General features: G+C 37.9%; 1 protein-coding gene across 2 annotated transcripts; it reads right to left on the bottom strand.

Moving 5' to 3' along the window:
• Positions 1-601: 601 nt before the first annotated feature.
• On the bottom strand, positions 602-15053 carry LOC309490519 (uncharacterized protein). 2 transcript variants are annotated; one of them, XM_082159735.1, is made up of 6 exons: positions 15025-15053; positions 14155-14324; positions 7629-7758; positions 3104-3222; positions 2411-2555; positions 602-2328 (listed from the first exon to the last, which is right to left on the bottom strand). In XM_082159735.1, exons 1-6 carry the CDS (start codon positions 15038-15040, stop codon positions 2228-2230), a joined length of 681 nt encoding a protein of 226 aa, XP_082015861.1. In that variant the 5' UTR covers positions 15041-15053; the 3' UTR covers positions 602-2227. The 2 variants fall into 2 exon arrangements, with proteins under 2 accessions (XP_082015861.1, XP_082015860.1); XM_082159734.1 differs by having other exon boundaries at positions 602-2555.
• Positions 15054-15354: the final 301 nt, after the last annotated feature.

The raw sequence follows: 15354 nt of genomic DNA, 5'->3' as shown, positions 1-15354 counted from the left end.
TGTGTTTTAACAGAAAAGTGTTGATGTCAGAAAATGAAAACTCAAAAATATTTATAGAAAATGTACCCATTTAAACTTGTCTTAATTATTCAGTTTGGGTAAAACTATATAGTTTTTTATTTTAAAAAAATAGAACATTAATATTTGTGTGTGCTGTAAAGTGGTTACAAAAAATGAAATCGGAATCGGCTAAAATCTGTATCGGCAGGTCAAACTCAATGAAAAATTCTCTATAAACATCTCTATAATCTTTCTGATTGGCGTTTATCAAACACCATCACATAATGTGATGTTCACCTAGATGTTTTATTTATTTATTTCTACATTTGCCGTAGTATTGTCGATGGGTTCAATAACACATCCTGCAAAAGGGGGGGTTACTTGGTTACTTGAGAACCAAGGAAGTTGACTCATGAAACCATTTGTCAGGATTCTTTTATGAGTAAAAAGTTCAAAAAAGCACTATAACAGCATTATAAATCTTTTGTACTACCTTTCAAAAGTTTGGGGTCATTTTCTTTTTTAAACAAAAAAATAAATAAATACTTTTATTCAGCAAGGATGTGTTAAGTGATAGTAACGACCAGGGATGTGAATTTGAACAAATTCCCATGATCGATCGTTGTTTAAATTAACAATCAATTAATCGATTAAACGTTAGCCATAACACTGCGTTATGAGTCTGCTGCTTATGGCCAACAGCAGGACAGGGTGTGCAAATACTGCACAAAACGCTATGTTCCTCACCAAATGAATGAGAATGGTTTTTAATCTAAATAAAGGGCTAGTAGGATTGTAAAATGTTTCAATGTGATTGATCATTTAATTAAATACATTTTTTAATAATCAAATATAACGACTAATGAAAACCAACGGCAACGCCTCAGATGCGTGCTTGGAATATGTGACTGTTGTGGACGTGCTCTTCCTGGAACAACGCGCTGAAAATGGCAACTAAACCCAATGAATTCACAACGATTTCATAAAACAGTGTTCTCATGTTATGTAATATGACAGTCCTAATCATAGTTATTATTAACCGTACACTGCTGTTTGAGCTGCGCGCTGAATGAATACCGTTAAACTGAAGCACTTTGCTGTCACATTATTTAACTCAAAGAAACGCATCCTATATGAGATTAATCAGATATATACAAAATAAACATAATATTACAAATTATATCTGCACAAAATGAAGCGAATGCACAAGTGAACTTGAACTAAGTTACGTGCCATTCAGAATGATTCGTGTTGTGGACGCACTATTTCTGGAGCAACGCAACTATGGCAACTAAACCCAAATAATTCACAATATTTTATTACAATATTGTTCTCTTTATAATGTTATGTAATATGACAGTCCAATAGTCATTATTAGTCGTGCATTGCCGTTTGAGCTGCGCGCCCTGAAACAGAAGAGGGTCACCGTAAGCTTTACTACATTCATTCTTAACCAAATTCTTAATCAAATAACCATGAGATAAATCAGATATAGATACGTTAGGCCTACACAAAATAAACACAATATTACAACTTACATTTGCACAGAACAAAAGGCTGCGAATGCACACGCAAACTTATAGTCATGATGAAGGTGTAAAATGGCCCCAAACATAACTCCGGCGTGCTCGCTATACATGTTTTGCGGTTGAGCAGCATGAACCTGCTTAATCGATGATCGATAAGTTTTATCGATTAAATGTATTATCATCAATTAATCGATCGTCGATTAATCGTTAACATCCCTAGTAACGACTTAACATTGTTAGAAAAGATTTCTATTTTGAATAAATGCTGTTCTTTTTAACTTTTTATTCATTAATGAATCCTGAAAAAAAGTATCACAGGTTATAAAAGAAAATATTAAGAAGCACAACAGTTTCCAACATTGAAAAATACCTGAGTATCAAATCAGGATATTAGAATGATTTCTGAAGGATGTGACACTGAAGACTAATGATGTAATGATGCTGAAAATTCAGCTTTGATCACAGGAATAAATTATATTTCAAAGTATATTAAAATATAAAATAACTAAATATAAATATAACCGATTACATTTTTCCCCCCGTTTTTCTCGGGGGAGCACAAAATATTTGCGAGAGAAAGCAAAACCCATGTAATTTTTCACAAATTTTTCCCATCAAAATGTCTCTTTCAGGGCTGTTTATGACAGGCTCAAATACAGGAGGTTTCTATATTTGCAGTCTATGGTTCAGTCATACGTTTAAACAGACCAATTAATAAACTTACTCATAATTGCTTTGACCTTCCCTGAATCCAGGCCATCTCTTGCCTCTTCACCACATGCGGTCTTGGATTTTCCACCTAAATACCGGAAACAGTGATACTTGTAGGAAGAAACATTTAAAGTATAATGGTATATTACTATTAGTACTTGTAAATGTACCTCTAAGGTTACTTCGAAGAAGAGTCTCCATGTCAAAAACACTACAGAGGAGACACCGGACCATAGCAGTGGACGTATTAGCATATGATGCTGCCCTCCATGCACTTCTGGAAACAAACACTTCTGATCCAGGATAGATTTCAACCTAAGGATACAACAACAAAAATGACAAGATAACAAAAGAAAAAGGAAAGACAGACCATTTAGGCCAAAGTAGGGGTGGGCAATATGGCCAAAATCGTATTATTTTATCTTTGTTATTAAAAATAAGAACAAAGATGCCAATTACAAGTAGGGATGGGCACTTTTCAAAAATATTGCATTCGAATATTCAGGCTCATAAAAATCAAATGGTGCTTGGTGTCATAACCTTATTTTTTTATAATACAATAAAGATGCACAATTCTGGATAAATTGAGAATCACGATTTTTTTCTGAAAATTATTAAATCGAATCGAGAATTGAAATCTTGCGAATCGGAATCAAATTGAATCTGGACATCTGTATCGATCCCCAGCACTAGTGTGTGTCTGTATATTGTTAAAAACACTCACTGGGGTTAGGCTTATTCTTAAAAAACTGGAAAAGTATTAGAACGGTTAGAATAATCAAAAACAAGGAAGTTTTTTTTGGTCAAAGAAAACTACATATCAAAAGAAAGAATTTAAGTGATTTGGTGTCTGAGAAACTTACACTTGTGTTGGCTGCATTATCTGATGGTACTGGGTATTGTCCAGGTGCTTTTACCATGTTTTTAAGCTCCTCAATAGACTGTTGAATAACACGAAGAGACTCTTCCATGTTTCCCATTTCTAAAATGCAAAATCAACAAGATACTTCACATTGAGGGTACGAAGGAATTTGCAAAAGAAATAGGGCTGGACGATTTTGGCTAAAATCATAATCGCAATTAATCAAACAAGTTACCTCGATTACGATTATTGAACGATTATAAAAAAAATGTAAATCCTATGTCACTGGCAAGGCTTATACTGTAAATACGTTCACGGTTATTTTTTCTAATGAAAGAGTTAGGGATGTCCCGATACCACTTTTTCACTTACGATATGATACCGATACCGCAGCTTTGGCTATTTGCCGATATCTTTATTTTATTCTTGAACTAATACTACTACTAATAAAATATATGGAAGCACGTTGCTCAATTAGCCACATAAAAACATCTCACTCAAATGGAGAACAAATACTTCTCCAGTATACAGGTCCTTCTCAATAAATTAGCATATTGTGATAAAGTTCATTATTTTCCATAATGTAATGATAAAAATTAAACTTTCATATATTTTAGATTCATTGCACACCAACTGAAATATTTCAGGTCTTTTATTGTTTTAATACTGATGATTTTGGCATACAGCTCATGAAAACCCAAAATTCCTGTCTCAAAAAATTAGCATATCATGAAAAGGTTCACTAAACGAGCTATTAACCTAATCATCTGAATCAACTAATTTACTCTAAACACCTGCAAAAGATTCCTGAGGCTTTTAAAAACTCCCAGCCTGGTTCATATCTCAAAACCGCAATCATGGGTAAGACTGCTGACCAGAAGGCCATCATTGACACCCTCAAGCAAGAGGGTAAGACACAGAAAGAAATTTCTGAACGAATAGGCTGTTCCCAGAGTGCTGTATCAAGGCACCTCAGTGGGAAGTCTGTGGGAAGGAAAAAGTGTGGCAAAAAACGCTGCACAACGAGAAGAGGTGACCGGACCATGAGGAAGATTGTGGAGAAGGACCGATTCCAGACCTTGGGGGACCTGCGGAAGCAGTGGACTGAGTCTGGAGTAGAAACATCCAGAGCCACCGTGCACAGGCGTGTGCAGGAAATGGGCTACAGGTGCCGCATTCCCAAGGTCAAGCCACTTTTGAACCAGAAACAGCGGCAGAAGCGCCTGACCTGGGCTACAGAGAAGCAGCACTGGACTGTTGCTCAGTGGTTGCTCAAATTTTGCATGTCATTCGGAAATCAAGGTGCCAGAGTCTGGAGGAAGACTGGGGAGAAGGAAATGCCAAAATGCCTGAAGTCCAGTGTCAAGTACCCACAGTCAGTGATGGTCTGGGGTGCCATGTCAGCTGCTGGTGTTGGTCCACTGTGTTTTATCAAGGGCAGGGTCAATGCAGCTAGCTATCAGGAGATTTTGGAGCACTCCATGCTTCCATCTGCTGAAAAGCTTTATGGAGATGAAGATTTCATTCTTCAGCATGACCTGGCACCTGCTCACAGTGCCAAAACCACTGGTAAATGGTTTACTGACCATGGTATTACTGTGCTCAATTGGCCTGCCAACTCTTCTGACCTGAACCCCATAGAGGATCTGTGGGATATTGTGAAGAGAAAGTTGAGAGACGCAAGACCCAACACTCTGGATGAGCTTAAGGCCGCTATCGAAGCATCCTGGGCCTCCATAACACCTCAGCAGTGCCACAGGCTGATTACGGCCATGCCACGCCGCATTGAAGCAGTCATTTCTGCAAAAAGGATTCCCGACCAAGTATTGAGTGCATAACTGAACATAATTATTTGAAGGTTGACTTTTTTTGTATTAAAAACACTTTTCTTTTATTGGTCGGATGAAATATGCTAATTTATTGAGACAGGAATTTGGGGTTTTCATGAGCTGTATGCCAAAATCATCAGTATTAAAACAATAAAAGACCTGAAATATTTCAGTTGGTGTGCAATGAATCTAAAATATATGAAAGTTTAATTTTTATCATTACATTAGGGAAAATAATGAACTTTATCACAATATGCTAATTTATTGAGAAGGACCTGTATAGTCCACAACAACAGCTGATAATGAAAGACTGCCACACTTTATTCAAAAGGCCTTGAGATATGTTTGGTAACCTGAATGAATTTAAAATTAATTAGCTATATTTCAGATCAATATATTTGTTTCCTTAAAATTTAAATTAACTTTAACTTCTCATCTGAATTATAAATCATTTATTTCTGTATAAAATAATACTACCATTAAAAACACATTTGATTTTATTTTTTAATCAATGTAGAATGTGTTACTTAAAAATAAAAAGATTAGTGCTCTGTTTTAGGACAAGAAATGAAAACCAATGCAATATTATAAATGTCCAAAAGATGAGATAATTTTTGCTTTTTTGATAATTTTATAAAAAAAAATGTACACAGTGTGTGTGTGTGATTTTGGTTGGGTGACAGTTGTAGGTTACAGTTTGACAAGAGTTTACAGTTTGACAAAAGCACAATGTTTTACACATATAAGTAGGCTGAACACTTTGCAGTTTTAATGATGTCCTGTATGAACAAATTGACGTTGATGTTATAATGACGAATGATGTTTTTATGTTTCCACTGTTAGATCGCGCCCGTGCCTCTCTCTCTCTCTGACACACACACACACACACACATTCCAGCATCACAATCTTGACATCGCAGCCTGTTCATTATGCTGCGTTCACACCAAACGCGAATAGAGCGTCAAATTCGCGTCTATCGCGTCTAGTTCTACGCTTAAACATTTTGAATCCATTCGCGCGTCCAAAGCGAATAGGACGCGCGTAAAGCCTTGTTTATACTCGACGCAGCCGCAAGATCGCGAGGCGCGCGCGGCAAAAATGACGTCATTGCGGAGTGGGCGGTCTCGCGCGTTGGGTTCGCAAGACCCAATTTCGCCTGGCGGTGTGCACGGCACTTTTTGTAACATCGCGCGCGGCGCCGCATCCGAAGATGAACGATTTCGAGGCGACTTTGTCCGAGCTGGTACGTCTGTACCAGCATGTTTATGATCCTTCCATGCGGGACCATAGAGACAGTCAGATGGCACAGAATTCCTGGAGGGAAATTGCGAAGACGTTGGGGAAGGAAGACGTATTTTGTCGAAAAGTTTGGAAAAATCTTCGAGACAAATTTGTCAAAGCCAAGTTTTAGCTGACATGCTTGCAAAAGTGGACCCAAGGAAGAAGCTTGATGTAAAGTTCAAGCTGAATCAGGTCCTTTTTGATGCACTGAGGGACAACGATGCATAGACTTTGTTTGCCATTACACACATTACAAAGTACTTAGAATTTTAAATAATACACAATAGATAAATTTTTTTTAATTCATTTACAAAAGAGATTTGTATTTATAGTTTGCTGTGAAATAAAAACAAAAACTTAAGATTTTATTTTGTGTTTGCATTCATAAATGTCTTCATAAATAAAAGTGAGGCAGTACAGCTGTTACTGATGGTAACAGACAGTGATTAACCTCATTCTTTTGTCTCTATACACATAGAAACATTTACATTGATGGCGACCAATAAAAGCCTCTCATTTTGTGAATAGAAACACATTTCTATTAAGCACCCAGTTTGCACTTGTCTAAAGTAACTGCTTACATTTACAGTAGCAGAAGTTTGCCCTGCTGATAAAATTAAAGTTTAAACACTCTTCAATAAGGCTTCAGCTGTTTTATTTAGTTTGCATGCAGTGAAAGTACAATAAACCTACTGCATGTAGTTTTGTATTACAATCTCAGTTACTGTAAATGCTATATTAACAAAAAATAAAAACTAATATTTTTATTAACATTGCCAAAGAGTAAAAAGGTAACGCATGTTTTTATGTTAGTTAATGCCACATGACTACATTAGTCAACATTTTAAGTGGATCTTAAAAGTTTATCAAAGTTGTCTAAAGACAGCAACAGGTATCATTCAAAAATAATTGTAGAATTTTGATGAAAGGTTTTGATCCACGCAAACTACTTCTTCACTGCTGTTTCCCGGTGGTTTAGAGGTAAATTACTCCGAGTCGCCCCCTGTCGTTTCAAAGAATAACACAACGGCGCGCGCGTCAAGTATAAATGCCTCGTCCGTCTGGAGAGGTGCGCGCGCGGTCTGCGGTGACTCGCGCTCTTGCGGCTGCGTCGAGTATAAACAAGGCTTAAGCGAGTTTGAAGCGAAATAGACGCGCGTTCAGAGCTAAGAGACGGGGCGGAGTCACGTGACTACACACGCGGTAATATGTTTTAAGGGGAAAGTACATTAACACACAGTGGGAAATAACCGAAATAACCGACTTGGTAAAATTATGTCGGTTATAGGCTCTGAATTTCGGTTTCGATTACTTTTCGATTAATCATCCAGCCCTAAAAAGAAATATAAAATATTCCTAAAATGTTAGATCTTAAGAGACGTAAATAAATAAGGCACATATTGTGCAGATCTTACTCTCTACAACAAATTCTTGTAGCTCCGATATGTCCTCCCGTATGTCCTTGTGTGGTTGTGGCAAGTCTTTTTTCTGCATCTGGATCTTCTCCATAAGTGCTCTCTGCTGTGAGACTTTCATTGTCTTCATCTTGGTGTATAAACAATAAATAAATGTCTGAATAACATGCACCTCACAAAGAAAAAAATAATAAAATGAAATGGCCTCTGCACGGACAATAAGGAAATAATATGAAAATAATAAGAGTCATAAGAGTTCTAGTTAATAATAATAATGCATCAATGTTTTTGCAAAAAATATCAAACATTTTTAATATTAGAGTAATAGTTAACATCTTTAATATCACTGTTTCAAATAACATCATTGTTGTTTGAGCTGTGTGCGCTGAAGCTGAAGAGGTGAATTAACACCCGTAATCTGAAGAGCTTTGCTAGAAGGTTAATAACTCAACGGAACGCATCCTATAAAAGATAAATCAGATATTTAAACAAAATAAACAATATTACACCTTACATTTGCACAAAATCACGCACAGATGAACTTTAACTATGTTACGTAGTCAGAATGTGTAACTCCTGTTGTGGATGCACTCTTACCTTAACAACACACTGAAACGCCAATGGAAGTTGAGCTTTACGCTCACGCGCAAACAAGAAGATCAACTATAATTTTTTTTTTTTTTTTACTTTCATGCGTTTAATTTAAATGTTTGTATACGAATCAGTTCATTTTAACCTTCAGTATTATAGTATTGTAGAACCAACTGACTTCCTGTATAGTTTACAGAATTGTGATGTGATCTGGGAAAACCCGTCGGATGTCGCGCTGGTACATTTTCTGTAAGGTCTAAAAATAGGTAAAATATCAGTTTTTTTGTCAAAATTGGTTTTTCATTAAATTATTATTCTATAACATCTTGTCTATAATATCTCTGAATATATCTTGGCAAAATTCACTAGTTTAGTGCAGAAAAATAGCGATTTATAGTGGCAAGCTGAAAAAAACACTTTCTCTTTAAGAACACGCATGGCTGAGGTGCAAAAAAAAAAAAAGTAGCCCACAGCTCTCTTATTTCAGCCAGCGCACATACCTGTATTTACATCCTGTTTTCGGTCGAAGTCCATAGTAATCGATTGTCAAGTTCACGCGCATAGGTTTAGTTACATATGATCACGCGTGTGAACTCGACAATCGATTACTATGGACTTCGACCGAAAACAGGGTGTAAATACAGGTATGAGCGCTGGCTGAATTAACATCACTTTTATTCATATCTTTCACATCTACTGCAGTCAGATTCACCGTGTTCACTCTGAAGGAATCACTCACATTGGCTGTGCACTTGTAATGACACATCAAGGATGTTAAGAGGCTAAAAGCAGGTTTAAAATTTGCCCCACTGAAGTCAACAGGGTGCAAATTTTAAAAAGAGGATAACACGGTGTAGGCAACACCGATTTTTGTCGTTGTTCTCTGTATTGACAGCACTCCAAATTTACAAAAAAATGAGCTCAATGTTAAAATTGACCGGAGTTCTCCTTTAAGTTCCTTGATTATTATGAATGAGAGTATAGTTCCTAGCCATATCGGCCTAGAAAATCCCAACTTTACATTTTGCGTTGGTCTTAGTACACGATGTAACTACAGAAGAGTCAAGTTTTAAATAGGATTTAGGACTTTTTTGAGAGAGATGCTAATGGTCTAATCCGATTCAACGATCTATGCTAAGCTATGCTAAAAGCGGTACCACCAGACCCGAAGATCGGCTGAATGGATTCGAAAACGGTAAAACTCAACTGTTTAAAGGACAAGTTCGGTATTTTACACTTAAAGCCCTGTTTACAGATCAGTGTTTCCCCTACAATGTATTGCCGCTGGATTTTCAGCGCCGCTGCAAAATCTTCACATGATCAGTAATATCACGTCATTCACTTACACACCTAAAAACACTGAAACATGGTGAACGGCGGCGCTGCTAGCAGCTAATGGGCTCTGAATACACTTTCCAAATAAGGAAAGAGCAACAAATGGAAATATTTTTGATTAAGCTAATGTCACGTTGCCATAAGGGGCCGTTCACATGCAAATATTTCAAATGTGGGCGCGCAGCAAGCGCGCTCATAATAGAAGCGACAGTGTTCATGGTTGCATAGCAACAACAGACGCCACGGGAGAGCGAGCAAGCGCTTGTGGAAAGGAGAAAGCGGTACAAACTTTTCTCCGTTGAAGTCTATGGGGTCGCTGTGTCCATTTTTTTTTTTTACTGTCTATGGAAAATATGCCGTCCCGCCCCTCCGTGTTCGGCGATCAGGTTTCATTCTCGCGCAGCTTGTTTAGTAACTTCACGTGCGGGTCTTTTCCGCGCAGTGTTTGCGCCGCGCTCTCGGTTCCGTGTGTGTGTGTGTGTGACTGTGTGTGTATCGGCGCACTGCGCTCTCTGCACTGTTCCGCTCTGTGTTTGCGCTGCGTGTTCTACTCTGTCATTAACGGCCCAAACGCTCCAATCATGTACCGATCACGCACTGGAAAAGCAAAGTCCACTCATATAACGTGAAATTTCTCAGTAGTAGGCTTCTGTTTGCTGGGCAACAATGGTAAAATTACCTGCTCAGATCACATGCTCTGGTAATAATAGCTTTGTATGACTAATACTATACTTTATTTTGATAATTAGTCAAAAAATAAATCTGTTAAATCTGAGTATGTTTCATAGAACTGAATGAAGAATAATATATTGATATTTTATATTTTAATATAGGGCTATTTCTGTCCAATTTGTGTGGACATTTTTTCTTTTTTTCCCCTTTTTTGTGTGTTTGATTTAATTACTGATTCTACATTTAAATATTGATGACTACAAGTTTGGGGGAAATGCGATTAATTGCGATTAATCACAGCAAATTGTGCGATTAATCACAGCAAATTGTGCGATTAATTCGTTAATTTTTTTAAATGTCTACAGGATAAAATAAATGAAAGTACTGGTTACATGATGATGTATCTAAGTGCTAAAGTGTGTTACAGAAAAAAAGTTCAGTAGTGCAGGTGAGGGAGGAAAGAGTTACATTTTTTCACTATCAATTTCTACCTTACAGCTGAAAATTAACACAGAAGAAAAACATGAATAATCATGCCTTCTGTTGATGGTATGTCAAATTTGTATGTCTCAAAATGTCCATTTCTATCCACAAAACTTGCCAGAAGTCATGGTTTAAGGGGTTATTAAAAATAAAAAAATCTTCCGGGGGAGCATGCCCCCGGACCCCCCGCGAGCGGCTTGGTAACAACCTCTGGCAGGTCACAGCACCGCTGCTGGAAAATTTTATAGGGGAAACACTGCAGATCGTTTCTGATGAAATAGAACGGTTAAGATTACACATGCTGCTGTCCCGAGAATTTTAGGTTTCTTTCGCTTTCCCCCCGACCAACAGAATGGCTGCCTATGGGCACTGGAACAATCCTTCCTAAAACGCATTAAACTTTCGTTTACAAAGACGTTGAAACTCACCGTGTGGTCAGGGGTGTTCACTGATATGCTCACACAAAAATCGCTGCAAAAGATGCTTTCCAACAGGTGTTTTACCATTCGTTGTAAAACTGTGGACCTATTTTTTCAAACGCCTCACACCCGTACATTCATCCGTTGAGAGCTTGAATAATAGACTCTCTAGTCCGGTTTCCGGTGGCGGAGTAATACCGTACCTCACAGCACATCCAATACAAGTCAATGGAGTTGGGACAAAAACTACGATAAAACCTGTTGGAAAGCATCTTTAGCAAACATTTTTGTGTGAGCATATCAGTGAACACCCCTGACCACTCGGTGAGATTCACGTCTTTGTAAACAAAAGTTTAATGCGTTTTAGGAAGGATTGTTCCAGTGCCCATATGCAGCCATTCTGTAGGTGGGAGGGAAAGCGAAAGAAACGTAAAATTCTCGGGACAGCAGCATGTGTCCAAATTTTTATCTTAACCGTTCTATTTCATCAGAAACGATCTGTAAACAGGGCTTTAAGTGTAAAATGCCGAACATGTCCTTTAACTCTGGGGGAGTTGCAAAATGAGCCTATTTCCAAAAAAAGTAGAGTGTTCCTTTAAAATGTATTACAGAATTAAAATGTAAACAAAAATATCTTCTTTATGTCTTATATTAAGATAAAAAATAATTGTTAAAGAAACTCTTGAACTTAAATAAAATGTTAAAAAATTTGTGCAGTGTAAAAGTGTAAACGTACTGCAGAACAATCAAGGCAGGGTTCCAGACTGCAACCAAAATGGTCACATATGCGACCATTTTTAGAGAATGTGCGAGTTAAAATTTTATGTGGTCGCATTGGTGCGAGTGCACGGTCATGTAGCCTACTCAGTTAAAATCACGCATGAATTTTCCTGCATTAAACTTGTTTTAGCGCCCGCCAAAGTGAATTTTTAGACTAACTTTTCCACTGGTTGCACTGGTGCTACCAACTTTCTCAGTTGGTCGCACCTTTTTTTTTCTTTCTACATGCCATGGGATTAATCAATGCATGCTGATGAATAGTGGTCTTAATCTGCATACCCTAGTTTTGCACTGATGTAAAAAGACTGATAGTGACACTGACACAAGACCTCATGTTAGCAAAATGTTTTAATCTTTTAACTCTAAAAAAAAACAATAAAAAAAACATGTTCTTTAATGTTTGATTATAATTTAACTGTCTTCACATAGGGATGGGAATTGATAAGATTTTATCAATATCAATGCCACTGACGATTCTGCTTATCGATCCGATTCTTTAACGATTCTCTTATTAAATAGAACCTTATTGTAAAGTGTTACTGATTAGTTATACACCGATTCAGACGTCTCGTGAGTTCACTGTTGGAAAGATCAGTTGTTTTAACCATTTATTAAAATTAATCGGTTTCAAATGAGTCATTAGTTCGTGAATTGGACGTGTCATGCGCGTTGTGTGATTATCCCAGCAGTTAGGACATGGACATCCAAGATTTGTGTCAACACAGAAAACATTTCATCACTGGATAGTTTTTTTTTCCGTTCAATTAAAGTGTTGTTTTATGTCAGCTGAATGTCCGGAACGCTTTTCAGAGAAGATAATGTAACTTATTTAGCACAATTCACACCCAGCGGTAATTCAGGGGAAAAAAAATCTCTGAATGCTCCACATGAAACTTCCGACCTTTTACCACCGTGTCGATTTATTTTGATTAATATGTGCGACGGAGAGAGAGCAAGACAGCGCTTAGTTTGGAGACGGTGAAGTCTTTCACCTGGCTTCGAATAGAGAGAGTGCTCACGCGACCGTGTCTCTCTCTCTGCTCGTTCTTTCAGTTAAACATGCGCCCTGTCACAAGCGCAGCAGTTCATCTACATTACTCACTGATCAAATAAGACTTTGGTGGGACAAAAATTTACTTTGGCGGGCGCTAAAACAAGTTCAATGCAGGAAAATTCATGCGTGAATTTAACTGAGTAGGCTACATGACCGTGCACTCGCACAAATGCGACCACATAAAATTTTAACTCGCACATTCTCAGAAAATGGTCGCAGTCTGGAACCCTGCAGCGTCTCTTCCATTATATGCTACATTTGAAATAACGAACTTGAGCACGCTAAAGACGCGATATGTGCACGGCCCTAAGATCTACGAGCGATGCGCGCACATTTTAATGAAAATATCGAGCGCTATATCGAAAATGTTTTAAATATCATTATCGACAATGGTGTACCATTGATTAATACCACTACCACGACCGGAGTTCTCCTTTAAGAATTTGTTAGGGCTGGACGATTAAACATTGAGCAAATTTTTTTGTAAATTTGGAGTGCTGTCAATACAGAGAACAACGACAAAAATCAGTGTTGCCTACACCGTGTTATCCTCTTTTTAAAATTTGCACTCTGTTGACTTCAATGGGGCAAGTTTTAAACCTGCTTTTAGCCTCTTAACATCCTTGATGTGTCATTACAAGTGCACAGCCAATGTGAGTGATTCCTTCAGAGTGAACACGGGTGAATCTGACTGCAGTAGATGTGAAAGATTAAAAAATGATGTTAATTCAGCCAGCGCACATACCTGTATTTACATCCTGTTTTCGGTCGAAGTCCACAGTAGTCGATTGTCGAGTTCACGCGCGTGCTTAGTTACCTATGATCACGCGCGTGAACTCGACAACCGAAAACAGGATGTAAATACAGGTATGTGCGCTGGCTGAATTAACATCACTTTTATTCATATCTTTCACATCTACTGCAGTCAGATTCACCGTGTTCACTCTGAAGGGATCACTCACAATGGCTGTGCACTTGTAATGACACATCAAGGATGTTAAGAGGCTAAAAGCAGCTTTAAAACTTGCCCCATTTAAGTCAACAGGGTGCAAATTTTAAAAAGAGGATAACACGGTGTAGGCAACACTGATTTTTGTCGTTGTTCTCTGTACTGACAGCACTCCAAATTTACAAAAAAATGAGCTCAATGTTAAAATTGACCGGAGTTCTACTTTAATCTAATGTTACATACCATTTTACTTCTCCCCGGCTGTAGTGATTCTGCGCTGGTTGGAGTATTGCCCTGGTATTTAGGATTAGGCTTGGCAGATCTTTTGGACGGGTGCTTCCACTCCTCTCCCTCATCCTCATCCTCATCCTCCTGCATTGCCTGCAGGTACGACTCCAGTGTTGATGCCTTCTCTGCAACAGTTATATAACATAAATTGTGTATTACAAATCCTTAAAGAATGTTACTATATAGGCCTAATGGTAATGCTATATCATTTTAGGTTTTAGCTCTAAGGGAGTTTACCCAAAAATGACACTTAAGTCATCAATTACTCACCCTGGTGTTGCTCTAATGCCATTGTCTTGACAAAAAAATGCTGCCTATCAGATTGTGCTACCAACACTTTGTTTTAAGGGTAGGGTTAGGGTTTGGACAAAAACCTCAAAAAGCCTCAAACCACATGAACAACACAATCTTATTAATTATTTCCTAACTAATGTACTGTTGCAGGTAGCACAAATCGTCAGAACACCTTACATTGTACATTGAAACACTCTTTCATGGTCGATGAACTAGAGCGCATATTAAAGTGTCAAAACGCACGCAGAGCAAGACCAACGGCCTATGTCAAGATGTTTGTACGTTAAATAATACATTACATTTCGGTTCGTTTTTCACAAATCCATATCATACTTGGAATAAACAAGACGTGTCACATAGGACCATTATGTGATACTTTTTGCATCTTTTTAATAAAGCTTGTCGCAAGACGCACGCGGATTTTTTTAATTCACCTTTTGTGGTCAGAAAAAAAGATGGGAATATTTTACATTAACATTTAAATCGGCATAATTGTTTACAAGATTATATGAATTAAAAACAGCAACTTACCAGCAACTTTGATCATTTTGGCAGTGTAGACCGGCCAGCCACCTTTGGGTTTTTTACCCTCGGCCCACTCCACAACATAGATGCCATCGCTCTCATCCAGACGATCTAAGTAGTCTTCGCAAATAAAATCACGAATAAAGTCCGTTTTCACAACACTGTATGTTCCAGTGTCAATACCATCCAACCATTCGACGAGAGCAAACATACCTTCTTGATTTCTGTTGAACTGACGATAACCTCGGGAGAACTGACGATAACCTCAGGAGAACTGACGATGACGAGTGGGACGAGCGGCGGGAAAAGTTGAACGTCGGTTGGAAGTCAGACGTA

The sequence above is a fragment of the Leuciscus leuciscus genome (genome assembly GCF_965113295.1).
Source record: "Leuciscus leuciscus genome assembly, chromosome: 25".
NCBI classification, from domain to species: domain Eukaryota; kingdom Metazoa; phylum Chordata; class Actinopteri; order Cypriniformes; family Leuciscidae; genus Leuciscus; species Leuciscus leuciscus.
The sequence above is the reverse complement of the archived record's forward strand: the minus strand, read 5'-3'. Positions and strand labels throughout refer to the sequence as shown.